The 27,611-nt window shown below is 39.1% G+C and overlaps 1 protein-coding gene across 6 annotated transcripts in view; it reads right to left on the minus strand.

The window, feature by feature from the left end:
* Positions 1 to 1,495: 1,495 nt before the first annotated feature.
* LOC120775970 (mucin-17) overlaps positions 1,496 to 27,611 on the minus strand; it is a 30,204-nt gene continuing 4,088 nt past the window's right edge. For 5 of the 6 annotated variants that reach the window (XM_040106390.1, XM_040106388.1, XM_040106387.1 and 2 more), the window contains 12 exons: positions 27,407 to 27,592; positions 25,276 to 25,317; positions 25,193 to 25,213; positions 9,995 to 10,570; positions 7,879 to 9,665; positions 7,558 to 7,815; positions 6,987 to 7,486; positions 6,453 to 6,850; positions 6,125 to 6,220; positions 3,423 to 3,801; positions 3,262 to 3,343; positions 1,496 to 3,185 (listed from right to left, as the gene is read on the minus strand). In XM_040106390.1, the coding sequence (XP_039962324.1) occupies positions 2,042 to 3,185; positions 3,262 to 3,343; positions 3,423 to 3,801; positions 6,125 to 6,220; positions 6,453 to 6,850; positions 6,987 to 7,486; positions 7,558 to 7,815; positions 7,879 to 9,665; positions 9,995 to 10,570; positions 25,193 to 25,213; positions 25,276 to 25,317; positions 27,407 to 27,592 (5,469 nt within the window). In that variant the 3' untranslated portion in view covers positions 1,496 to 2,041. The remainder of the gene's footprint in view (positions 3,186 to 3,261; positions 3,344 to 3,422; positions 3,802 to 6,124; positions 6,221 to 6,452; positions 6,851 to 6,986; positions 7,487 to 7,557; positions 7,816 to 7,878; positions 9,666 to 9,994; positions 10,571 to 25,192; positions 25,214 to 25,275; positions 25,318 to 27,406; positions 27,593 to 27,611) is intronic. The other variant, XM_040106391.1, reaches the window with a different exon arrangement.

The raw sequence follows: 27,611 nt of genomic DNA on the forward strand, positions 1-27,611 counted from the left end.
GTCTTGAGTATTTGGTTGTGGCTCTCTACTCGGTCGTATGTGAAGGAGTACAAGATGTCGAATGTAACATCCAAAATGTTAGGGTTGTTGACAGTCGGAATTTTAACTGTAACTGTAATGTTAAGGTCCAATATGTACTAATTCATCCTTCATCAAGGTTTGAGAAATAGCACTTTACATTCATACATATGCCATCGATTCCACTGTCTGTCTCAATTTCATGTAAGATGTGATGGAAATTCTCTCTGGTAGTTCAGGGAGTTTCGAAGTTTAGTATTTAAACAGTCGCGGGAAGAGAACATATCCCTGCATGCATGAACACGTATGTCCTGCATGCAACGAGTCTCCGCATGATACTGACCACCTCTTTGCATGCCCCATAAATCCCACCCATCTAACACCCTCCTCCCTTTGGTCCGACCCCGTCGAAACAGCACGTTTCTTGGGCCTACCGTTAGATGACATCGACGACAACACAAATGACATTTACCATCCCAACGGGGATTGAATTTCCGTTAAAACAACAACAACAACATATCCCTGCGGTACCCCCCGTTTTCTTCGTCATAAAATTAGAGTTTTAACCTCGAAACATTGCGGATAATTTCCGACAGCTCAGGTAAGAGCGGAATAGTTCGATGTCCTCAGGTTGTATGACAAAGAGACAAATGCTTTCGACAAGTCCAACGCTAAGCCATTACATAAACACGGACAAGTTAGAAGGTGAAAGATGAAAACGAAATAAAACTAAATTTTTTTAATAATATTTTAGCATTGTTTCTATCTTTAATTTATATCCGTTTATTACATTACATAATATGCAAATTAGTTCCTTTCTACTTTTTTATTTGTTATATTTCTCGTGCTGCGTGTATGTATCTTACTCATTCACTTTCCTCTTAATTTTTAGTTTATTTTGGATTTTTTATAAATAATGTAAAGCTACTTAAGTTTAATAATTTTGTAATTATAAATTTAATATATAATTTGTTGCTTTATACCATCATTATACAAATAATACAAATGCTCTAAATATTTATGTGTATATATACTTTGTTTTAGGTGCAGTTATGGACATACATTAGGTAGATGGTGGAAATTTTTTGGATTAGCGGATGTGGAAAGGATACACGGGGATGCGTGGTCACGATTTACGTACTAATTAAATTTTATTATGCATTTTATTATATATGAATGTATATAAACCTACGTATGTACTAGCAATTTTAATACAATTACAAACTAACTGGTTTCCCGTTTTTGTTTACTGAAAGTTTTCCTTGCACATGTTAAGTGTCCGAACGTACAAATGTAAATATGTGTATGTGAGTGTGTGTATTTCTGTATGTTTTCATATACATATAAAGTCCGTCTAATTGTTATCGCCGCAATTCGACAGGTCGCCTATAATATCTTACATGCTGTCTGTACCATATGTCCGCCAACTTGTCAATTTGGATTTTTACTTTAAGTTTTTAATTACCACTAAGTTATATCGAGTATGCATAAGTTCGAGTCTGCGATTTGTTATTATTTATGTATGTATTTTGACAAATTTAATGTATGCTTTTTCATACTTTTCTCTCATATACGTACATATCATCTGCTAATGTTATATTTGTTTTTAAATATTTTATACAATAAAATTAAATATTATACAGTAGCAAAAGTCTACGAATTGCTTCGTAGAATATCGCCATTTTTTAAGAAAGATATTCAAAAGTCTTTATAATTGTTACATCCCTCTGCTGCATATATGTATGTCACTTGCGTGATATTAACTTTACATTTTTAATACATATACATATATATTACTTTTGAATAAATATTGTGTATATATATATATATATACATATACACGAGGTTCGGCTTTATACAAGCAGCTACACATTAAACTATATCCAACAATCAAAAGTAACTGTAGCTAAAGCAATCAAGTTTTTGCACAAAATAAAAACACATTTACAAAAATATTAGCAAAATTTTGCAACTTTCAACCACCGTTTGTCAACTTTACATTTTATGTATAAGTTGTTATTTATCATCGACCCGGTGCCGATGGCGACGGCGCTGTTTGCATACCACTAACGCCTACATTCGGACCACCGTCTTCCTTCTTTGTCGGGTGATGCCCATCGACGGCAATCGGATGTGGCATGCCGCCAAGAGTTGGAGGCTTGCCGATGATCGTAGGTGGCGGTGGCACACTACCTGTTTGTTGAAGATGTGAAGACTGTTGAATACGATGATGTGGTGGTGGCGGCGGTGGCCCTAAGGGACCACCCACTGTCGGCGGCGGTATGGGGCTGGGCTCTTTACCGCGTAGATGGGCAGCTGACTGCGCTGCATACATACTTAGCGCGACTTTTTGTCGTTCCTCTTCGTGACGCAATGCCTCCATTATATTATAACGTAGCATTGGTGCATATGGATCACGATAGGGATCCATTGTCCAGCCAGGTGGACCGGGTGGGCCGAAATGTGTCATTGGTGGTCCGCCTAATGCTTGTGGCATCATTGAACGCGCCAGATGTGGTGGTGGTGGTCCTACGGCATGTGGTCCATGTCGTCCGGCCATAAATGATGCGTGATGAGCGGCAGCCGCCGCACTAGCTTGCGCCACCACTATGGATTGATGATAACGTGCATCGCCCGCCGCGGCTGCAGCTACTGAAGCACGCATGAGTATTGCGTCTTGTTCTTCTTTGGTGCGCGGGTGTTCCTCTTTGATACGTATCTCGCCAACGCTGGGCCCGCCCAGCGCATCGTTGATATTGCGATGTGGCGAACGATCACGTTGCGTTGTGTTCATAGCAGCAGCAGCAGCTGCCGCCTGCGATAGTTTGTTGCTCTCATTTATGCGTTGTTGCTGCAACATGCGTTCACGTTCCAACTCACGTCGCTCCAATTCACGGCGTTCACGTTCTTTACGCTCACGTTCACGCTCTCGTTCGCGCTCACGTTCTTGTTGTTCACGTTTCAATTTCTCTTCCTTTTCTTTACGCTCGCGCTCTTCACGTTCACGTCGTTGTCGTTCTCGTTCGCGTTGTTCGCGATCACGCATTTCACGCTCACGTTCACGTTCCTCCGCCTCCCGCCGGGCATTGTCCAGTGCTGGATCTGGTTTGAGTGGCCACATAGGACCACTGGTAGCGCCAGGATGATACGAGACAGTACGTTGTAGCCTTTAATAAAAGTAAATATATTAATTTCCTTTTCTGGAAGCATTACAATTACAGAGTTGTGCAAAAGTTTACTTACGGTCGCCACGTTTCACATCCGAAGTGTGAGAGACCGAAACCGAAAGGTGCAGCGTAACGTCCGTATGGTGAAACTGCAGTGCCTATCAAAAAGATAATAAAAATAATTACATAATTAATTGGTAGCTCATAAAATGTGCTATGTTCGCTTAAACAAATTACCAATATGACTGGGTGGTGCTCCTATGAAACTCGTCGATAATGGCGATGTTTCGAATGGCGAACGTCCAGGCAAAGCGCCCGCATAGGCCGCCATTGCACCGGGTGGCAGCTCACCGGGACGATGCAGCAAATGTGGCGAGGCGGAACTCAACGACAGCGCTGGCGATGTTTTAAGGCCGCTTAACGTTACTGCCGATGAAGGCGATGGTCCAACAGTGCCGCCCGCACTCAAAGAAGAAGTAGCACCACCTGGTGCTACGCCCACTGGATTTCCCCCACCAAGCTGCGTATTGGCCAACTTATCAGGATTTTGCTTGTTTTGATTATAGTAAATTTCCCACGCGATACGCACATGCATGGCATTCCAACGACCAGTTTTCTGTTTAACAATATTAAGTGAGGTTATAAGCGAATTATGTCATTGTTGGCAATTTTAAAATTAATTTGTGTTTTTTTTTTGTTTTATCAATGTAATTTCATGTGAGGAAATGAAAATTGTAGCATGGAAGTGGGAACACAAATTAGTGGCAGTATAATGCAGCAATTTGACGATTGTTTGATAGTCAGAATAATTAAGTCCTTAGCCATTTCTTACCACTCTCTAAATATGAAGCACTGTTTGAGAGAGAGTCTAAATAAATGAACGACATAAAGTTATATCATACTGAAATCTCTTAAATAGGCTTCAACGTTAAAATCAATATTGCAAATATTACTTAGCTTACAACTAAATATTTTTGATGAAGTATCGTAACCTTAAACATAAAGAACCGTCAAATATATATAACGGGTTTTTCAATAGAGACGCTACAAAAAGTGACCTTTTCGCATTTCTCTTCAGTAAAGTTTGCCATTTCATCTTAGAAAGATATATGATGCAACAACGACTCGAAATTATTAAAATTTACTACCAAAATTCGGAGTCAGTGACTTTAAGAGCATTGCGTCCAATTTATGGTCGTCACAATTGTCCTGTTAGACCAACAATTGAGCGTCCAGTGGAAATTTGAATCACACTCTCTGTGACGTCGTTGGGACGAATTTTGCGAAAAGATCTTGGCCTACATCCTTACAAGACCAAATTGATGCATGAACTGACGGCGCTTGACCACTAGAATCTTCGTATGTTCATGAATCAGGCAATGCAACAACTTGAAAATGGTCCGGATTTTCATCGAAAAATCATCTTCGATGAGGCTCATTTCTGGCTGAATGGTCACATCCCGAAAAAATACGGTTTGGTGCGGTTTATGGGCCGGCGGCGCCATTGGGCCGTCCTTCTTCCGTTCATGATCAAGACCGGCACATTACTGGGAATGGGAATCGCTACTGCTCAATAACCGAATATTTTTGGCCCGAATTGGATGATATGGACTTGGACAATATGTGGTTCAACAGGACGGCGCCACGAGCCACATAGCGAATATTACTATCGATTTCGCCGCCTCGGTCATGCGATTTGACGCCGTTAGACTATTTCCTGTGAGGCTACGTCAAGTCTTTGGTCTATGCCAAAAAGCCAGCTACGATTGATGAACTTCGTACGAATATCGAATGTGACATTGCAACAGTATCGGCCGGTTTATGCTTGAAAAACCGTCGAAAATTGAATTCAGCATCTAGACTTCTTGATGGCCATGCAAAAAAAATCGAGTTCCATACATATTGGCAGCGAATGTACTTTCACGGGAATAAAGAATTTCATTGATAGCCTAAACCGTTTTTGTTTATTAAAAAAAAAAAACTTTTGTAGCGCTGTTATTGAAAAACCCGTTATTTCCGTTGACTAAAAATTAATAATCAAACTCATTAGTATTTCGAGTAGTCTAGATGTTTGAATAACGATATAATAATCATATTTTAAAATTTTTTAATAATTTAATTAGCAGTAGTATTCAATAATATAATTTCTATGACTTTATTCAAAATTTTGTGACTTTATTGGAAATTCATTAATTGCATTGAAAAAAAAAATAAAAATTTGAAGACGCATCTATTAAATTTTGCTTGGTATTAATTATTGTATTATAGACTGAAGAATATTTATTAAAAAATTATTTTTAGTTAAATCGTTTTCCATATGTATGAATGACTGTAAGGGATTCAAAGATGGCGACAAATGAGGCCATAAGTTTCCAATAATTAGAGCCACAATGAGAATCCAAAAATGATAACACGATATAAACGACAAAAGTTTGAAAATTGCTACAATGAAGGCTAAACTATATTATTAATAAAACATTTATAATAAATAAAATAGTTGCAGCTTGAGCCAAGCCAATAGGACACCGACTTTAACAATTAATTATACTATTTCAGTAAATTTTAAGATTAAGTTTTCCTTTGCAATGTGCGGTTATAAATTTGTGGTTCGATTTCCAATGCAAAACTCTCACACAGAAAATACGGTTATCTGAGGTAATGGTAGAGTAACATCAAATATCCAAATCCAGTCTGCAATCCCCTTATTAATTTAACTAAAAGATTCTTACTAACTGCTTTATACTCCAAGTTTTACTACATGACTTCAGGTTATATTATTTCAATGGAGAAAATGCCGTTTAGCTTTTCTATTTTAACCTTACTCTAATTAGTTATAACTGAGGATCATTTTTCTACGCTACACAAATACTTTTTACACAATACTTTCTACAATTTCAAGCTTCTACGTATGGTCTTCAGAAGGAAAAAAAAAAACATACCGTAAACCTCGCGGACTTAGAGGAATCAAGATTCGTTGGTGGATTGTTTGAGTTCGTGGCATTGGTGTTAGCGGAGGGCGACGATGGCGGTGGCGGCTAAATTTTTGGATTGTTTGGTTGGTGGGATACGAAACGTAACATGATGATGATTATTAACATGAAAACGAGAAATAGTGTTAAAGGAATGCATGTTGATTGGTGGATAGTTGATTAGAGGACAATTGATAGCTTGTGTATATTTGTATATGTGTTATTGCACGCACATGACAAAATTGCATGATAAATATTTCTGCAGTTTACATACTTTGAATAATATGTAGAATTTTACCTTTGGAGCGAATGAAGTTAAGTGACCCGGCGGCATAAAAGGTGTTGCCCCGCCTAGCCCTGGATGCAGCAATCCTGAATTATATCCCGGATAGCCAGGTAAACCAATGCCGGTGCGATAAAACGGCGTATCCACTGTCGCAATTTTTGGAATGTCTTTGAATAATTGCGGGAAGATGGGTGCCGGTGCTGGGGGCGGTGCAGCTGGTAGTGCGGCCGGCAAAGCGGCTGGGATAAGCTGTTGATGCTGATGTAGGTGTGTATGTTGGTGCTGATGATGGTGCAGCTCCTGACGCAAGTACGTGGAGGGTGGTGGTTGTGCCGGCGGTTGTACAGCCAAACCAGAACGATCGAGAAACCTGCTGTCCAATTCACGCCTCAACAGATCGGCTTGATCATCTAGTGTACGTATCACAAGTGCGTATAATATGATTCCAATGTTTTTTGGGGTAGTAGGGGATTAAAAATTCAATAAAAAGTGTTTGTGTAGTAATATTTATAAAATATAAATGTTAAATTGTGGGTGTTTAATTACTTTTGCTAGTTTGGAATAGAGATTCAGCTGAGAAGGGATGCGGTGCCGATGTTGTTACTGGCGTACTGGTTGCCGTTGTCACAGTCGTTTGCGAAGCGGATACTGATGATGAAGATATTGCAGAACCAATAGGCGCCGCGCCAGGTGCAACTATTGTGCCAGCTCCCGAAGAGACCGCCATCGTTGCAGATGGTGTTGTTGCGCTACTGCTCATCGCTGACGCAGACACTGTGGGTGGAGGAGGTGGCAATGGAGTAATGAAAAATGATGGCTGAAATGTAGAAGCAGCTCCAGAGGCAGAGTGCGTTGTTTGGGGCGAAGCTGAATTAGAAGGCATAGAAGCAGCAGCAGCTGCCGCAGCATTTGAAGCCGCCGACGCACTAACTGCATTCATTGACGATTGCGGTTGCGCCGGCGGCGGTGTTGGCCGCGTTACCAAACTCGATGTTGCTGACGTGCTGATTGTCGCCGTCGTTGATGGTGTTAATTGCAGCGATGAACTAAAGTTTTATTGTTATTAAAATCAAGAAGCTATCAACAATAATGCACACATTTTTCGGTGTTCACTTACCTGGGCCATAATGTGTTTTTTGGTGGATAGGGTAGACTAGGCGGTGTGGCAATATGTTGATGTGGAGATGCCATGGTGGTTGTTGGATGCGAATGCATTGTATGCAAAGCGGAAACCGTGTTACTACTATAGGGTACCGGCATGGCTGACCCTACACTACTGTTGCTAACTGCAGTTGTCATGTATGGTGGAGCACCTGTTGGTGTACTGTTGCTGGCGCTGCTGTGAGTATTGATCGATGGCGCTGAGCGCGGTATACTGCAAATACCATTGGGATATTGTAAACAAATGCGCAAAAAAATTTAAGAAATCTTGTTATACCTGTACGCAATATCACGCTCTCTGCTTGGATTTTCACTTTTAGGGGAGATAACTCTCTGAATCACAGATGAAGAACTAGGACCACCAATTAACGGTAGTGCAGAATTATTACTGCTGTTCGTGTTGGCAGTACTGGGAGAAATGCCGCGCAACATTCCATGTTGTGGATGCATTAGCATATGTGGTATTTGGGGCATGTGCGGACCTCCCGACACATGGCTGGGCGGCAGCGGTAGGTTTGGATGAGAAATCATATGTGGCGGTGGTGGTGGTAGTAAATGGGAATTGTCGCCACGTTGCAATTGAATTGTTGTATTTCCGCCGCTTATAGACACACCACTAGCACTATTGTGACCACCACTACTACTGTTACCACTGTTATTACTATTACTGCTTAAAGCCGTTGCATTTGCCACTGATGCTGTTGTTGTGGTATTCGTGTTATTGCCGCTACTATTGACACCACTACTATAAACATGACTATTATTTGGCGCTCCCATGCTCATTGGAAATCCTGCACTACTTGGCACTGATTGTGGCGGTCCATGTGGATTTGCTCCATAAGGTAAATGATGCAGTAGATGCGTAGTCTGCTGGCCAGGACCTGGACCTGGAACCGAACCTGGAGGTAAACCCGACATTGGTATCTGAACCGACGATAAAGTCGCTGGCGGTGGCGGGGCGGCAATCGTTGTGCCACCACTACAGCTAACTGGCGCCGCTGACGCCGCAGTTGAGCTGCTCACTGGAGTCACTGGACGCATGCCGGTTGAAATCACTTTAGGCGAAGGTGCTACCGGTTGTATTTCTCTACCCGTACGCGTATCAATTGTGCGAGGAGATGCATTGGGTGATGGCACGGCCGGTGGCAGATAGGGACTGTGGGGCAGACCGCTGTATGGCGCATATAATGGATAACCCGGGTACGGCGTACGATACGGTGAATGTATCAGCATTGGTGCAATGCCGTTAGGTACACCGCCTAACATTGGCGGTGCACCGGGTAAAGCAATTGCTGGATTAGCTTGCACAAACATACCATGATTGGGAGCTGACGCACTACTTGACATTGAGCTTGCCGGTGTTGCGCTAACCACGTACGAACCCTTCGGCATACTCGACATGGTTACAGGTGTCAGTGATGTTGACGATGCCGCCACTGTAACTGGCATTGACATTGTCACATTTGAATTTGTAACAGATCCGGGAATACCCGTTATAGGTGCAGTCGTAGTCGATGTTATGGGTACAACAGAGATAGGCGGCATACCGCTAGTTACTGGTACCATATGACCCATGTGTGGTGAAATACGAACACTATTTTGTTGCGTTGATGCACTACCTGGCATGAAAGCGGGAAGGAAGCCATTCATCGCAGGTGGTGGTGCAGCAATACTTTTTGGTATTGGCACATCCGTAGTACCGGTCACTTCTATCGGTTTTACACCCACACTAGCATTTGTTGGTTGCACGGAAGAGAATCCACTTTGTAAATGGTGCATAGATGGTGCAGGACCTAGTCTACTGTTAACTCCGAAGCTACCGATGGCCGACGCTGATGTCACCGTAGTAGTAATTGGTGCAGGCATCATTGAAATCGGTGCTACCGAAGATTGTGCGCCGTTACCTTGAGTGGGTGGTAAATTCTTTCCGTGAATTGAGGCATTGATTGGCGACGTAACCAGATGGGCGCCAACTGGATTTGTTGCTAGCTTTGGAACAAACTGGCTGTCAATATGTTGGGCTGCAGGCGAGGACTGGACCAAATTTCTGGTTTCCGCAGATACCTTAAATATAAACAGAAAATAAATTTATTGAGTGAAACATTTCATCAGCAAAATTAAATATATTTTTTGTATTTTTGCAGTTGAGTAAATAAGAGCGGTACTCATGTTAGCATACAAACCGCTTTGAAAAATTTAGGCTGATGTAAAATCGACTGTGAGCTCATTAAATTTTCATTGAAATAATTGATGATACATGATACACCTGATTACGAATTAGCTATATGCTAACCTATAAAAAATATTACTAGTCCGGTAGTGGTGAATTTCAATCAAACTAATTTAATTTTTGAAAAAGATCTCTTCTGGCCTATTTGAGTACTCTTCCCTACCTGGTGTGATGGAGTGGAGAAAGGAGGTGGCAGATGAGGTTGCAGCTGTACGCCTGCCACCGTTGGTTGCTGTTGTGGTGAGTGCAATTGTTGATGTTGTTGTTGTTGCTGCTGTTGCATTTGTTGTTGCGCATTTGAACCAGACGGTGGCTTTTCATTAGTAATTGTAACCGTGTGTACAGGTGTTGGAGGCCCGCTTGAACATGCTGTCTGAACCATCGGTGAATGAACACCCGATCCAGGTGGCATTCCATCGACTGAATGAGCAGTAGTTTGACTACTGTTCTTTCCCAATGGAACACTTTCTTTATTCTGTTGCGCCATCGCAACTGGGGACATGCCTGGTACTCCGCTCCCGATTCCACTAGCCACACCGCCAACTGCCGGGCCCACCCCAGCCACCGCAGAGACCATTGGCGCTGGAAAACTCTCATTGTTTTCGCTTTTGATGCTGACACCTGTCGCTTGCTGTGGATAATCTGATGATTTACGCGGAGTAGTTGGGCTCGGTGTCGCATTTGCGATGTGCTGAGTAGGAGTTGATGGAAAAACTATAGGTCCCAACCTTTCAGAGCCCTGTAAAAAAAAAAAAACGATGACAAAAATTACATAATATTTAAAGTGTAAGAATATAATTTTAGTATTGAACATGTAAAATAACGGTAGATTGCTAACCATAATACTTGCCACGAAATTTCGGTACACTGAGAAATATTTAAATGAGTCAACCTCAAAATTTATCAAAAATTTTAATTTTTTATTACCACTGTTGTTGTAGAAATATAGGTAAAAAAAATCCTAAAATGGTTTTGGAAAATGTTACTGAGACAATGACAGGTAACAAATCCAGGTTCGTCCCGTGGAAAATTGTATCTACCAGCTTCACATAATATACAACTTTCATTCTTTATACATTTCCGATACAAACAAAAGAAATTGTAAGTTTCTATCGGATCGCGATCTTTTGTCTCTTTTCAGTGAACTCACCTTCGGTGAAATATTTTGTTCCAATGGTGAGAAATTTTGTTCTGTAGCACATATGGATGCACATGGCTGTAGTTGACTGGTTGTGATATTAGCATTAGGTGGCGTTGGTATAGCTGTTGTTGTTGATGTGCTTGCGGTAACTGTTGTTGTTGTCGAAGTTTTTCCAGGGCTGATCGGCTCCGCAGCAGTGCCATCCTGCGCGTTGCCTCCGGAAGACTCTACACGTACTATAATTGCTATTTTGTACGATGCGTATGATGTTCCGTAAGTTTTCGAATCGGTAGCGAAATCGAAAACACGGAATACAAACACGACAGCAACTACAATTACACCACCAAATGATCGATGTAATACAACGTAAATCGTAGCGATTTACCTAAAATTGTTTGATTATCGAACACATCAGTTCATAGCACGAATTTTCACATTTCTTCTACGTAGATCAAGGTATAACGTAGACAATAGCTTGTAACACCGTAAATAACCAAACACATCCATTGTAATTTTTCTAATTAGACAAAATATTGCAGCTTATTTAAGTATGATATCATAGTTAATGCAGGTTCACGGATCATTATTGCACATCTTTCGATAAACGTAAACAATGACTCGAGTGGGACGTTCGTGGAATTTAACATGACAAGACGATGAGTTTATACTTTTTAGTATAAATTTATTTTTTTAATTTTTTTTTTTTTTGAAATATACTTTAGTAGCATTTACATATGTTTTATTTTATGTTCCGAAACTAATTGCACTATATACGAAGATTACCGAAATCTCCAAACCAAATGAAGCTATTACAAAACAACTGATCAGGGAGAAATATAATATAGAGGAAGTACAAAATATAAAAACAAACTATGCTGAGTAATTGAAGATCTATGTATATAGTCAGTGTAAAGGTTAGGTTAATCTGGTACGCCACTAAGCCACGCATAGACCAGATGGAGTTCACTTGCTAAGTCCAAGAGGAGTAGTCAACGTTTAGTATGACTGCGCTTGACGCGAATTTTAACAGACTCTGCGGTCTCACCGTCGATACCCCCTCAAGTGTATCATTCTGTGAGGACCCCCCAGATGTTTACAGCGTAGTCTTGTGAATGCGGAGCAGGTGCACAAGAGATGCTCCATTGCTTCTCTGGTGCCCTGGTGTATAACTCTGCGATTCGTTTTGGATTTGCTTTGAAAAACTATAGAATAACTTTTATTAAAGAATTGAGCCGAGTAAAATAAAAAAAAAAATATGATAAAAATCTCATTCAAATAGAAATCTATTATAACACCGAACATTCTCTAAGATACCGAGTTTGGCAGAATTTGGACCGCTCTCTACATTCGTAATTTGAGCTCGCTAGTATTTCACAGTTAAACTCAGGTTCTCCGCAACTAAACAAAAAAAGCAGTAAACACTACAGTGTAGCGCATACTGCAGCTAAGAGCATCGCATATCCATGCCACCAGCGACGTTGACGCAGTGAGCAGCTAGTTGATTTGATAGTGAGTAACCAATTTGTTGGGTGGCTGGGAGGAAGCCACAATGCGCTCGCTACGCTGAGCACAAACCATATGCAATGGCATGCACTGTAGTGAGTTGCGACACGACATGCTACCGCCGTTCACTCGTATACTGCTCCTTTGCTTGCTCATACGAGTGCTAGAAAACTGGCTAGTTGGCTCTTTGGCTATTTGACGGGTTTGCTTTTGCACGGTTTGCTGCTGCTGTTGTTTGCTGTTTACATTTTTTGTTGTTGTTGTTTTGAGGAACGAATATAAAACTATGCGAATCGGCAACGACAAAGGCAAAGGCAACGACAACGACTACAGAGACTACGATTGGGTGCGGCCACAAGTTATGGTTTGGTGTCGACGACCACCTTCACTTTAATACCTACACATACACTATGCTTCGCCGCCAACCGTCAACACCACCACACCACACCACCATCAACCGCACACCGCACTAATTCACTATGTTTGCCACTACATCAATGTACACCACTTAACCACTTTGCTTTACTTCAACAATTTGCTTGGTTTGACGCCGAACGCCGAACGTCGACTGCTGTGCGTCTGTCTTGAAGCTTTGAAAATACTTAGTCAATTACGTTAGTTTGGCGCAACGATAACCACACAACCACGGTGTGCTTAATTAAAAGCAACTACACGAGTATATACGATTGCTGTGCGCTTTTAGCCCGGAGGACTAAAGCGACTGTTGGCCACCACCACATTCTTAGCTGACGTGCTACCTGACGTTTATGCTAATGACAACGACGAAGGGAGCTGCAGCTAATTTCTTTGGCGTCTTTTTTTCAAATTGTTTAGTGTTAACGCGGCATGAAGAACATTTTCGCACAAATTTTATTGAATTTATTAATAATTTTCGCTAACCAACGCACGTCGTACAACAAATCGCACTGGTAGTGTCTAGTGGGACCGACCGCAGGCGGTTATGTTCTCGCTGCCACTGTAAACACATATATTTAATGCTGCCAAAGAGTCAGCTCAGTCATTGCGGCTGTCGTCGGTATGTCGATAATTAACACCGTAATCCGCGCGATTATAAATTAAGTCTAATTGATTGAGTGCCGTAGCGGCATTTACATTTTGGCAGCAACCCGTCGAGATCCAACGACTCGGCCATTGAGTGCATGCAGTGCCTACAATGGCGAACCGAGTAAGCCAAAAAGACAGCGCGGGGATGGTTGGTGGGTAGCTTTGGCGTATGCTCTAGCCATAGTAACCGAAAGTACGAAAACACGTTGAAGCTATGTCAACGACGATAGCTAAGAGCAACAACTCGCGAAACAATTGTGTGAATGTGTTGACGACGGCAGCTTTTCTGACGGCCACTGACACCCCGCCGACAAATGAACATACTACAATAAACCCAAGCAAACTTATAGTATTCGTAGAATGAAAGAAAATGAGAATAAAAAACGAAAAACTTGGAGAACAAAACAAAAGAATAAATAAAATTTATTCGCCAAAAAAGAACGCTTTGCCGCTGGGGTATTTTAGACTACACTTGTATACATCCTCAAGTAGGGATCGTTGTTATGAATAAAAGTTGGAGAAAACGTCGAGATTCGACAGGGTATATTTGCGGTTCCGACGACAGCAGAGTTTATATAACAGGAATGGACGTATTATTGTAAGGAGTTGTCAATAGGACAACTTTTCTCGAAGAATTTTGTTTTCCTGTCGCAACAAAAACAACTATGGAGTATTTCATTACAATATCTTCTGTCTGTTACTGAAGAGTTTCAAACTAAGGACCGAAAATTGTTTATGTCTTAACACTGTCAGTGTCTAAATGTTATTTAAGCTGTCCCCGGGGGCCAAATACAGGCAACGATCGGTTTCGGATAAGTGTAAAGAGAGGATATCTAAAACACCCTTGGATCTAATCCGCGCGCTCTGATATGAGTCGATGAATTAACTATTTTAAACCGTGCAACGGAACCGAATTTTTATCCGGCCAAGGACTGTCAACTCGGCGTAATTCTGCCGCTCCAACAACAACAATGTTACGTCGTCTGCCTTTATAATTTATACACTCAGAACAGTAAATTTCAGGTACGCAAGGTTCCGTAAACCCGTACACGGACCTGGTAGCTAGACCAGACCCAAATTTAGTATTCTACCCTTAAATAGAAAACGTTATTAAACCAAAAAAAATCAAACACAGTCATGTTAATCTTGGATCACTCCATAGGCACAACTTTCTCATACAATATTTATTTCATTAATGAAGATTTTTCGGTCAACCCCGCAATTCGCGACCGCATATAGCTACGCATATAAAAGAGAGGATGAAAACGAAATAGCAAAAACACCAGCGGCAATAAAAATAAATGCACAAAACAAAAAACTGCCAGCACCACATTCAATGGCTAGATGTGCAGAATGAATGCGAATGGGGAGCAAAGAGATACAAAAACGACGGCAATAAAAGCAGAAAAAATAACAAAAAATCAAAAATAAATAATAAAATTTCGCGAATACAATCGCTAACAAATAAATGTGCATGTGTGTATATGCATATCTGTAGGTATGACTACGGGCACGAAGACGACGAAAATGCCAACGATGCCATGAACTGAGAAACGGGTGGGACGGATAACCAGCCACACAATTTCAGAGCTACTCACAAGAGCCATAGTAAAACGCCATGTTAAAAGTCTGATAGGCGTCCATGGGGGATGGGATGAGACAATGAAGTGGGAGCATTTGACAGTAGACAGATTTTTGTATACCTTTCAGGGAAATGCAGGAAACCGTAAACGCGTAGAGATTTCAGAAACATATCGCGCTGTACCACCAAATTTTTAGCTAAGCAGCACAGGATCAACTTTTTCTAATGGTTATTTTTTTAACAGACAACTGGCACACTCTGCTTGATAAGAAACAAAAGTTATTAGGCACTTTCTACCCGGTTTGATCCCCCCTGTTGGCAAAGGTAAGTTGCCTGCTTTCAAAATACAGTCAAATATTTCTCGAAACCGAACAAGTTTTGATATTTCTGTGACGTGCTTTAATTTTTGAGATGGTTAATTTGCAGATACTATCAAGACAGGCAACAAATGTCAGAGGAGGAATAAACTTTTGTTGTTCAAAACTCATATTTTTAGTTTTTTTTTCTAAGTTAAACCTTAGTATAGTCCAGCAAGACTGTAAAATTTATAAGATAAAACATTGAATCAACAATAAATCACTGGTTCAATCAAATTTGGAGTCGGGATTTTGAAACAAAATAGTTATGCCTTTTTGAGCGTTCGAGTCAACGCCTTGGTCCACCGTTAGCATGCATTTTTAGTATTGAATTCCTGCTTCATTTCGCTGTTTCGGTATTCAAAACGTGTATTTATGCAAATTCGCAAAATGATTCCGTCGCCGATGAAAAGACAGACAGGCCGTTTCTGCTATCATTTAATTCACTTATTGTTGTTGTTGTTAGCCCTTGCGAATACTGATGTAGTGTAGTGGCCATAGTTTCCGCTACTTGTACCACTCGATTTGATTCTCCTTTTGTTGCTAGTTTGCTATAGATATCCATATATGCAGCACATACATGCATTTGTTGTACATATGTAATATCACTTTTACACAAACATATACTGGTTGGTCAGATATTGCTGTAACACCAACAGAGCAGCCAATGATATTCACGAACCGATAACAAGGAAAATTGCAACGGCAGCAACATATCGAATACGGAATGCATTAACCAACCAGTCGGCCAGCCAGCCAGCCAGCCAACTAGTCAGCCAACGAGCAAGCCAGCCACAGAGGCAGATTTGCACCGAAACACATTAAAAAGTAAAGTAATAACAGCAACAATTATATATGTATAAATGTATCCAAATGGTTGTATGTGTGTATGTGAGTTCAGCGGTAGCAGAAACTACAAAGAAGATGAAAGAAAGCATCGGCAAATAAAATAAAAAAGCGGATGAAAACACTTCACGGATGTGGGGAAAGCCTAGACACAAAACGAAAACAACTGAACACACTATTTCGACGGTATTACCGACTGTCCAACCGACGAAACGCGAGTTTGCTTAAGCGACACTACGTACGAACCGGAGTATGTAGCGGCACTGACGACGCGACGACACCGTCACCACTGACGGCGCTGACGAAAGCTACGATGACGATGCGTGGCAATGTGGTTGCAACGCTACGATTTGCAACGTCTTAAAGCGCTCCGACTCCGCGTTTGACTGACTGACCTATGCGCGACGAAGAGGCACTCGACACTCGACAACTTAACAAGGCAGTGCACAGTGCGCCAACATCAACGTTGTGCCACTCAAAGCATTTAAAACACACACATACACATATACACATATGTACATATATAGACTCGCACACAGTGCCGCCGCGTCCAGTCTAGCACGCCAACAGAGTGCACTAAAGCGGAAGCGAAACTGAGAAGATACTGATTGAGGAGAGCAATCAATGAGCGAATGTACATAGCGTAAGCAAAGCGCATAAAGCCGGTCGAACGCCTGGTCGTTCAGTTCAGTTAGTTCCCAGTTCCCCTTATGCTCAACAGAGTACCACTGCCTCGTTTACCTTTGTGTACCGACGTTGGAGTATGGTGTGGTTGAGAAATGTTGCTGCCGCTTTCTACCGAACACACAACGACCGTTTATATACTACTACGGTCTGCGCCACTGGGCTGCTCTTGCACATTTGTTTACATGTAGACATGCCGTGCTACCAACTCTAGCCATTGTGAGCTACCAACTTTTGTTGTGCTTTTCAGCAACAACCAGCACAATTGTAGTTGCATAGCATCGTTTGCCTCTTTGCACGGCGTGTCGTCTCTTTGTGAGTACATACGAAACTCGGCTGCTCCTAGCGCTACTATCAATGGGGGGTTTCAAATCACAACCAAATCAGCAACAGCGCTACTAGCCGTTTTATTGTATGTACGGCTTTATGCATGTGTGTGTAAATTCTGTTAAAAAAGTTTCCGAAAATCGTCAGGAAAATCAAGTATACAAGTAACTCGAGTAACCTTAAAGCTTTGAACAGAGTGTAAACTTGCCACACTCTTGCTGACTGTTTGAGAGAGCTAAATTTTAAGTTTTTGTGGGGAACTTTCTTCTGAGCGAACACTAAAATAACCGGATATAGGAAGTATGACACACAACTCTCTAAACCAAGTCAGTCTCCAGTCCTTTGCTGATTTGTATGTATCAAAACCATTATTATTTTCAAAAAGTTTCATATAATATCTATCACACCACATATCAGCAATTTTGGGAACTTTTCTAACAGACAGTGAGTTACTCAACTCAAACAGAAAGAGTGGCAAGATTACTTCAAACACAGCAGTGAGTTTGCCGACATCCATAACACGTTATTACTCTCTGTTTGCTACCGTTGGCGAACTGAACCGTTTCCCCGCCTGTGGTCTACGTTACCGGAACGGTGGATTTAAGATAAGAAAGTAAATTAATTAAGAGTTTATTTTAATTTTGAAAAATTAAACATTGATACATGAATGTACAATATGTACTCTGATGGCAGAGACTGGGCCATAATTACAACTTTAAGAAATTCTTCAAAACCCCTGCCACTATGGAAACGCCATTCTAAAAGCCTTTAAGTGTCTATTTGTCTCATCTACCAAAATATTTGACCCAAATACATGTAAAGTGGCAAATAATGATAAGTTTTTTTCTTTAAGCAACTTTGTTTGCCACCGAAGTCATCTAAGGGCAGGTCTAGTAAACGCTTTTCAACGAGATCGCACCATAATAGACTTTTCTGGTGGCACGAGGACTGTTTGCAAGAGAATGGTGGTTGCGTCAATTCCCAAGACAGTCGTTTGTACCTTACCGGAAATGACGTGGGATTTATCCGGCCAAGAACTATCCGTTCGGCGATCTAACTCTGTTTGGACCCTAAGTAGTAGTACTAGCTAATTATTCAACACAAACCGAACATTTTATATTCTTGCAACTTGCAGGAATCAAAGCCAGATTTACACTGACTGTCATATTCGACATAAGGTTTGTTACAAAAATGAAAATCATTATATTTAGTATATGGGAGTTGGAGTATTATCGACCCGATTTTATCTATTTTAGGCACAAAGATACAGTGTTATGATTTGAACACGCTCTCTCATTTTTATTGATATAACTCACATATTGACCAATATATGCGGTATAAAGTCACCGGAAGTTCGAAAATTTTTATATTCGGTATATGGGGGCTAAAAGAATAATTGAGCCGATACAACCCATTTTTGATACACAGACATAATGTTATAAGGAAAAGATTCTCTCTGATTTTCAATTGTATACCTCATACATTGACCGATATTTTCGGTCGAAAGTCAACTATAGATACTGGGGTCCACATTTCCGGTATTCGGAAACTTGAACAGTTTTGGTTGGATTTGAGAAATTTTTAATCATAAGGTCACATACTTTAAAGGCATTATTCGTACAAATTTGTATCCCGTTATATCAATTGCCACTTGATTTGAACATGGAAAGTGAAAGAATCAAGTGGAATTTAGAACCGCGTTAGTCCGATTTCGCTCATTTTTACACTGTGACATAAAAATGTGAGAATAATGTCAGGGACCGAATTTAGTCGAAATTAGTCGGGCGCGTCCCGAGATATGCGATTTTACCTATATGTGGGTGGTACCACGACCATCGTCCACTTTTTCCCCGGCTCCGATAAAGCCCTCTCATACCATATCGAGTGTAAAATTTAATGTATCTGGCGTATTTAGTTATTGTTTTATTGCACTGTTAGTAGCTTTTAACAGTACTGTTATATACGGTCCGATTTCATTCATTTTCACACCCTCTGTAGGAGTTCTTATAGGATTTATGTAACTTGAGAGAGCTTGTTCATATTGGCTTGAACGGTTTGAGAGTTTTGTAAATTGAACCCTATTAATTAGTTTTAGATGATACGTTTAACCGTTAGGTGAAAAAACTGTTATACTCTGTAGCACCATGTTGCAAGAGTATAAAAATTGTACGTATTTTTTTATTATTTCGTGACCAACCAATTACCCAACTTTCGGAATATATGTATGTAAATACACAGCTCACGTTATTCTACCACCTACTGCGAACGACTGTGTCACTTTTGGCTCAATATGCATCAGTAGTGCACCGATTCGGGCAAAATCAACGAACAAAACTGTCAATTTTCACTACAGGTTATGCACACACTACGCGCCACACGTTCAGCACATGTACTCACTCAGCCATACATAAATATGTACATACATGCATGTGCTATGTAGCTATAGTCAACTCTCCGGAGGCATATCTGTGTTCTGTGTTGACAAACAGAGAGTACGACGCAGAGATTTTTAATGGCCGTTTGTTGGTGGATGCAAAGCTACGAAATGGGCAGGCGGAGGACAGACAGACAGACAGACAAGCAGACTAAAATAGATTTGCAACTTGCAATTTGCAAATTGGCGTTCAATTGAATTGTTCGGTACCCATTCGAAGTGAATTATACTTGTACAAAGCACAAAGGCAAGTTAAGCGAGAAAGGAACAATAAGCGACCAGCAGCAATCAAGCAAACATACATGCATGTATATATACATACATATGTATGTATGTAGTAGTATATTCAGCCATAGACGATAAGTAAGAAGCAACCACTTTGGTTTTATTACCTCGTTGAATGTCCCTTACTGCCGCTCGTCACATGGCTTTGCTATTCGTGTATGAACACCACCAACAACGCCGGGCCCAAGCATATGCAGTATGTACGTATGCCCGCCGGACAGGCCATACCTTCACAGAATTTATGATGCTCATAGCAACGCGTATCACGTTCACTGTATGTAAGCATTCGACACAAGTAGTTACGTGAGTTTATGTTCATCAACCACTTCGCATGCCACAGTCAAAACATCATCCTCGGCTATGGCCGTACGACCCCCTCGACATGGGAATAAGACTAATCGTGTCTATCAAATCACTTACCAGTTGTACACACAAAGTTGTGAATTGACAAGTACTTACGAGAACACCCAGCCCCGATACCAACTTAACACTAGCATATACACATACCTATATACACATAATCACATACTATACAGTGGGCTTGTGTCTATGCACATATGTATGTATGTATTTAATACTCGTGGTGTGTACACTTGTAAATAGGTAAGTCGGTACGTGAGTGTGTACTTGCTTTTTGTGGCAATTGAACTGAAATCCAGCTAAGCTTAACCAAGCCAACTCAATCCAAACATGTCCAACAACCAAACGGCAAGCCATGCCATAGCACTACAAAACTTAAGGCAAATAAAAGTAGTGAAAAAACTCGCAACTGAAACGTATTGAGCAAATTTGGCATATTGGCATAAGCACAATAGGCCATTTAGGTTAGAACTGGTAGCTATTTTCTACTAAAAGTTCAAGTATTTGGAACAAATCTAAAATATCTGCAATAAAACGCTTTTTAAGGGGTTAAATGGGTTTATGGGTTTAAAAAAAATCGAAATTTTATTGTCTTATTAAATTCTACAACACCTCTAGAATATTGTCCTTAATTTTCAAGTTGATCCGAGTAATAGTTTCGGAGATACAGCCTTGAAAACTTGAACTAGGGTAAGTAGCAGTCTTTAAAAGGCTTTTTCTCGAAACTGTGTTTTTGAAGTCGATTGGCAAGATATCACGAGAACTATTCAACCGATCTTCATGAAATTTCACACAGGTCTTTGAGGTGCAGTTCTTAAAGACTTTGACGAAGGATTTTTTTTCGATTGCAACTATTTGAAAACATCTAAGTTCTAGGTTAAAGTTTTAACTAAAAAACGTATTTTTTACTTAAGACGATCCTGTAAGGAGTTATCCTGCCAACGTGGGCGCATCTTCTTTCCGAAGGGTCACCGGAAATAGGGTCGCAATGGCCGAGTTTCAAATACTTTGTCGAAAAATTTCAGAATTTCTTTGTTAATAGTTTTATATGAGAAAAAATTATTGAAAAAAGGATGTTTTTACGCGATGAAACCCATGTAACCCCTTAATGTTTTAGATAAATATAAATATTTAAACCGAAATAGAAAAAATAATTTTGAAAATATTTCTCTTAAACAGTACTAAAAAATTAGCAATAATTAACGAACTCAAGATTCAAAGCTTCGAGAAAACAATAAAAATTACCGACTACACTTCTAGACCCCTTAAAACCCAGAGAATATTTCACTGTCTCTATAAATGGAAATTAATCGATCAATTGCGTAAGTAAGCCCCCCAAAAGTAACGGTATTACTTTATATAGTCTGGGGAGCATCTATATACAACATAAACAAGTCCTCATGTCAATAATCCCAATCGTGGCCGGATAAAAATCCGGGTCCATTCCGGTTACGTAGAATATTGATGACATATTCGACAAATATATTAGAAACTTCGTACCTGTCAGAAAACCGCACGTTCGACCCTTCGGTTCCTACAACAGTGGGTCTCGAAAATTTTTCTGAACAATTGCATGACTCTTGATATATTTAAATATCATATCGCTTTCTAAAATCCCTGTTCTTTACAAAAGGTTTGCAGCTCCTCGAAGTTCTGACAAAGTTTTATTGATACAATTTTTTTCAATTATTTTTAATTATTCTACAGCATTTCTCAAATATAAACAATATCTTTTAATTTAATTTATATCTATTTTTTGTACATAGACACACTGTGCCATCGTGACGGGGTCGAAGCAAAAACCTGAGTGCTCAATTTGTAATCATTCGATTGAGTGCTCATAGCGGTTAGCAAAGCTGCTAATAGCTGCCGCTGTTGTAATAGTAATAATGCGCGTAATTCGATAAATCGTAAACGCTACTTGAATGAAACATGATTACGATTTATGATATGCCAATGGAATATTGGTATGTATTGTGCTATCGCTTGTTGTCGTTATTGTTGCCGATATTGTTGTTGTTATTGCTGCTGGGGTTGGTATTATTGCGGCTAATGCGCGCACAGCAAGGAGGCGAATAACAACATTCATATACGAAGCCAAACAACGAGCGTCGATATAATCAAATGGCTCGGCGACTTAGCGACCACCCGCCTGCCTGCATGCCTAACTGATATATAACAGTTAAACGGTACATAACAACCAACTCTGCCGACTAACTAACAAACAGACCGACGATTTGCCGAAAGCTTAAATGAGCGAATACACGTATCCACCAAGAGCATGCTGCAACGATGAGGATGGCCGACGACGACGATGTTGCTGCGGTTATGTTCACAGGTACCAACAATATGTTGTAATTATTCTCAGTGTTGTCGTACTGACTCCAATAAAATCGGAGTCAACAGTGGGATATGCGACGGCGAGAGCAGCATTGAAACGGTGGTGGTTTAAATATGCAGGCGAATTTGTAAATATGTACAAGTATAAGTTTAATAGGGTAGTCCTGACTAGGAAAAAAGCTACTGATTGGTAAATTTTCGCATTTAAACTCTGAGCATTTCGGAAAAACAAAATGTCAAAAAAAAATATTTTTGGCATACATTATGTACATATAGACTAATCAGCTTAACACAAAATAAAAAAATAATATAACCCCCACATTGGCGCCACATTGCAAAAAGAAGAACGACTGGGGCGCTGTTTTTAACTTGGCTATACCCGCGTAAGCGTCTGCACAATATTATATGTACATATGTATATACTCAAGAACAAAAAAATTAGTGTGGATCCTAGAAATGGTTCAAAGGTACTTTTCTAAAAAAAAAAATCGTTTTTTCCAATCGGAAGGGACCTGATTATTTACCAGAACAAGAACTGTCAATTTGACAGTATTTCGATAATTATGTGGAGAACAACAACAAAATCACTCATTCAGATGTTCAAATACCGTTTCTGTATTGGGAATATTTCAGTTGTTCAAAATATACGATCAGTTTCTTGTTAGCAGGAGTTCTTATTGTTGAGTTTTCAATTCTTTATGCAATCAATATGTTTTTCTCTGAATTTTAGTCTTTCATGTTTTGGCAACTTTCGAACCCTTAGTTATGGCACTCGCGAAAATACTGTATTTTAAAAGTATACAAATGTTAGAAAACTAGTATCTAATTATTTTTTTGATTCTGGGGGGTAAAACAAGGATTACGATAAAGGTATTTCAAAAACGTAATTTTCTAATTTTAACTATTAAAATAACTCTCAATTAAAACAATTAAGCTAAATGCCGAAAAAAATTATTTTGCGTATTTCAAGAGCCTTTGCTTTTAAAAATAACATATTATACTTAAATATTAAATGAAATTGTAGCCGATTAATTCTTAGAAAGTTACGTTTGCTATATTGAAACACGTTTTTCATAAAAAATTTTTTTTTAAATGAACTGCAGTTGCACCTCGAAGACAAATCATTTGATCGCTTTGACTTTCTTCTGCTTATTTTGTATATATCTCTCCGTAAAGTGACTTTCCGGTTTTTCAATTGTATGAAAATTTATTTTTTAAGGAATATTATATATTTTTTAAATTAAACAAACTTTAAATTAAAATTTTTCTTTGCCAATGGTATGTCACTTCATATGCAATACTTTACAGATTAATGATTTTTTATTTTTGTTTACTATGTTCAAAAATAGCTATCTACTCGAAATTTTCTAAAAATTTTAAAATTTTCTCCCAAAAAAAAGCTTTATATATACATATATATATTATATATAAGATGTAAGAAATCTAAACAATTTTTAAAACATAGAGTTTTATTCAATTTTAAATTCGAATAACAAATGTATGTAATGACCACAGATGGCGTAAAAACCAACTATTCCCACGACAGTCGGGTCTGCGCAACCGGTACGGACCCGGCTAAGGACTATCAACTCTACAGAATTCTGCCGCTACGTTACAACAACAACGTAAAAACCATGTACATATATTATTCTAAATATTTCATGTTAACTGATTTTGATAATAAATAGTTTCTCAATTTAAAGTAAATGTGAAAATTGTGAAAAGCATAAAAAGAGTACGGACAGTTTTTATATTCGAAAGGTACATTGTCTTTAAATCATTGTATTCAAATTTTATTCATTGGTTTATTAACAGCTATTATTCCTAATAGCAGAAAAAGTTTGGGAAATTCGCATTATAACCTACATATATTTTGACTATATTAAAGCAGCATACAAGCAGTTCGATTTACCTTAACTTCTGTTAGGAAACAAATTGCTGATTACAGTTGTAAAATAAATTAATGAATATTAGTACAGAATTTTCAGTCATAGTTCGGAAAAAATTGTTCAACTGAAATTATTTATTGGTCATAATTCGGAACCGATTCACTTATGTTTATTTCACTGACGTACGTACAATTATTGACGATATTAGCCTTGGCTTGCATTTACAACTAAAAAATAAATACCACGTCATAAAACGTGTAACTCGATTTTATTTTACTTGTAGATAGTAAAGCTCAGAGAATATTTCCTACCAGTTGTAAAACAATTAAAAATAATAATAACTACAAAATAATAAAAAACAAGGTTTCTAGATTTGAATGAAATAGCGATCAAACTGTACAAATATACGAATATGTACTATTATTACTCTGATTTTACTAAGAATGCATAAAGAGTACCTCGCAAATCTAGGCTTTGGTGTTAGCAATCTACCTTTGGTATGTGAAAACAGTTTATAATAAGTATGCGAATACAGATTATGTCACTTACCTTGTTTTCATCATTATCACACTGTAATAAAAAGAAAAGTCATGTAAGTACGTAAGTTGATACTGATTTAAGCAAATACTTACGATATTAAGCCCCATCCCAATTCTTTTGCATGTGACGCCAGCCTAAAATAAGAAAAAATTTAATTTAATTTAACATTGCATTTTATGCAAAAAAAAATTGTGGTCAGACAATATGCATATATCGTCACCTAAAATTCAAAACAACATAACATCACTTTTCATAACTTTATATACTTTATATTGACAAAAAAATTGAGTTTTGGTTATAAATTGGTTATATCTGACAGCGGAAGCTGAAAATTTTATGCTACATATATGTAATATGAGTCGCAAGAAATAAAATACTCAATTTCGATTTTTTTATGATACGTTATTTTGCATTTTAGGTGACGATATATAACATAAGTTATCTAGTCAAATGAAAAAGTTTTCCATACTAGAACCGGATTTTGATCTAACAATTTGTTTGGCAACTATATGTTATAATGATCCGATATCGGCGGTTCCGACAAAGGAGCAACATCTTCGGGAGGAAAGGACGTGTGCAAAATCTCAGATCGATATCTCTAATACTGAGCGACTAGTTCGCGTATATACAGACAGACAGATGTTAAATATTTTATATGGTATATATTTTAAAAATTTCGTGGCAAACTCAATATTTCCTTTTCATTGTACAATTAAAAGAAGTGCCGCGACCGAGTTAACAGCTTGGTTCTGGATACTGTAGCAGGTTAAACTCCTACTTATCCAGAAGCAACCCTGACATATTAACAATATATCCAGCGTGCAATAAGTACCCGCATGACATTAACCACTCTTTACATGCCCTGCTAACTCTACACATCTGCCAGTCCCTTCCCTATGGTCCGACCACGTCGAAACAGCATGTTTCCTGAACCTACTGTAAGATCAGCTCGATGACAACTTATCCATTCCATCCTAACGGGGACTAGATATATCTTACAACAACAACAATCGAGTAAACATTAAGTTATGGAATAATATAGCACTATCCTTAGTTCTAAACACGTTTCCAACATGGGCATGGCTTCTTGTGCCGATTTTGCGAAATAAAACCGGAAACTCCTGAGCATCTGAATGTAGAATGCGTATAAAACTATAGACGGAGGCTTACGGCCCTTGGATCCATTTATGTATATGGATAGGGATCACAAATTCTGGGCGCTGGGCCTTTGTGATTGTAAGTGATAGAAGAAAGGGCGCAATAGACCACAAATCGTCCACACGACAGTCAGGTCTAAGTAACCGGAACGGACACGAATTTTTACCCGACTAGGAAGTGTCTACTCGGCATCATTCCTCGAAATTGCCTCAGGAATATTTTCTGCGGCTAAAACAACAACAACAATCTTAGGTCGCGGTGCAAACCTAAAAATAATTTCGATTCTATTCTATCCATAGTTTTGTTATTGCAACGGGTTCTTTAAAATATTACTGGTTTGTAATTTTAGTAAATATTGCTCAAATTTTAACTTGTACAAGTAAATATTAGTAACCTAAGTTTTTACTGATTGTGCTTCGACAGAAATAAAATTTTTTCTTGGAAAAAAAAAAAAAAAAAAAGTTGAGCTATCAGAGAGAATGCGAAAATTGACGTGTAACTCTCACAAAGAGCGAAATAAGTCAAAAGTAAATATAACAGCAAACTAGCAAGTAAACATCGAAATGTAAATAATCACATCATATCAAAATTAATATAGAATTTTTAATTTCAAACTTCAAACTACAAAATCAAAGCAAACGAGTCAATTATCGCTTGTTTACACATGTGTTAACATGTAATAATTGCTATTTTTGCTAGCAGAAACAAGCAGCTCTCTTTGCATCTTACGCTCTGAACTTGTGCGGTTCTCTGCTAGATTTTTGGTTTAGGAAACGCTTTTTCAGCATAAACTTGACTAGCTAATGATTGTTACCCTTTCAGAAACAACAATAAGTACTACTTTGGCACTGTCTATAAACTCTGATCGTCAAGAAAACAGTAGAATTTTCTGAAATGTCACTCGATTCAATCACATTCGGGTAAATGTATCGAAGTTGTGCACAGTGATTGTATAAACCCAAGCTCGATTATAGTATTTACGCTTTTATAAACTCTAAAACCGAGTCTCAATAAAGTATTTACACCTTTTAGAAACTTTTCTACACAAAATTCAGCAGTACTTACGTCGCGTATGCGATCAAACACTTCATCTTTAGTTGGTGTTGGCTGAGCAATTTTCGGCGCAGGCTGCTGTGATGCTGCCGCTACCGTCGCAGCTGCCGTCGCCGTTGAGCTTGATCCTCGCATATCTGTTGCCATTTCACCGCTGCTGCTGTTGTTACTGTTCCCTAACTGTGTGGTGTTTGATACCTTTAAGAATTTAAGAAAT

This window comes from Bactrocera tryoni, chromosome 4 (assembly GCF_016617805.1).
Source record: "Bactrocera tryoni isolate S06 chromosome 4, CSIRO_BtryS06_freeze2, whole genome shotgun sequence".
In the NCBI taxonomy this organism is placed as follows: Eukaryota; Metazoa; Arthropoda; class Insecta; order Diptera; family Tephritidae; genus Bactrocera; species Bactrocera tryoni.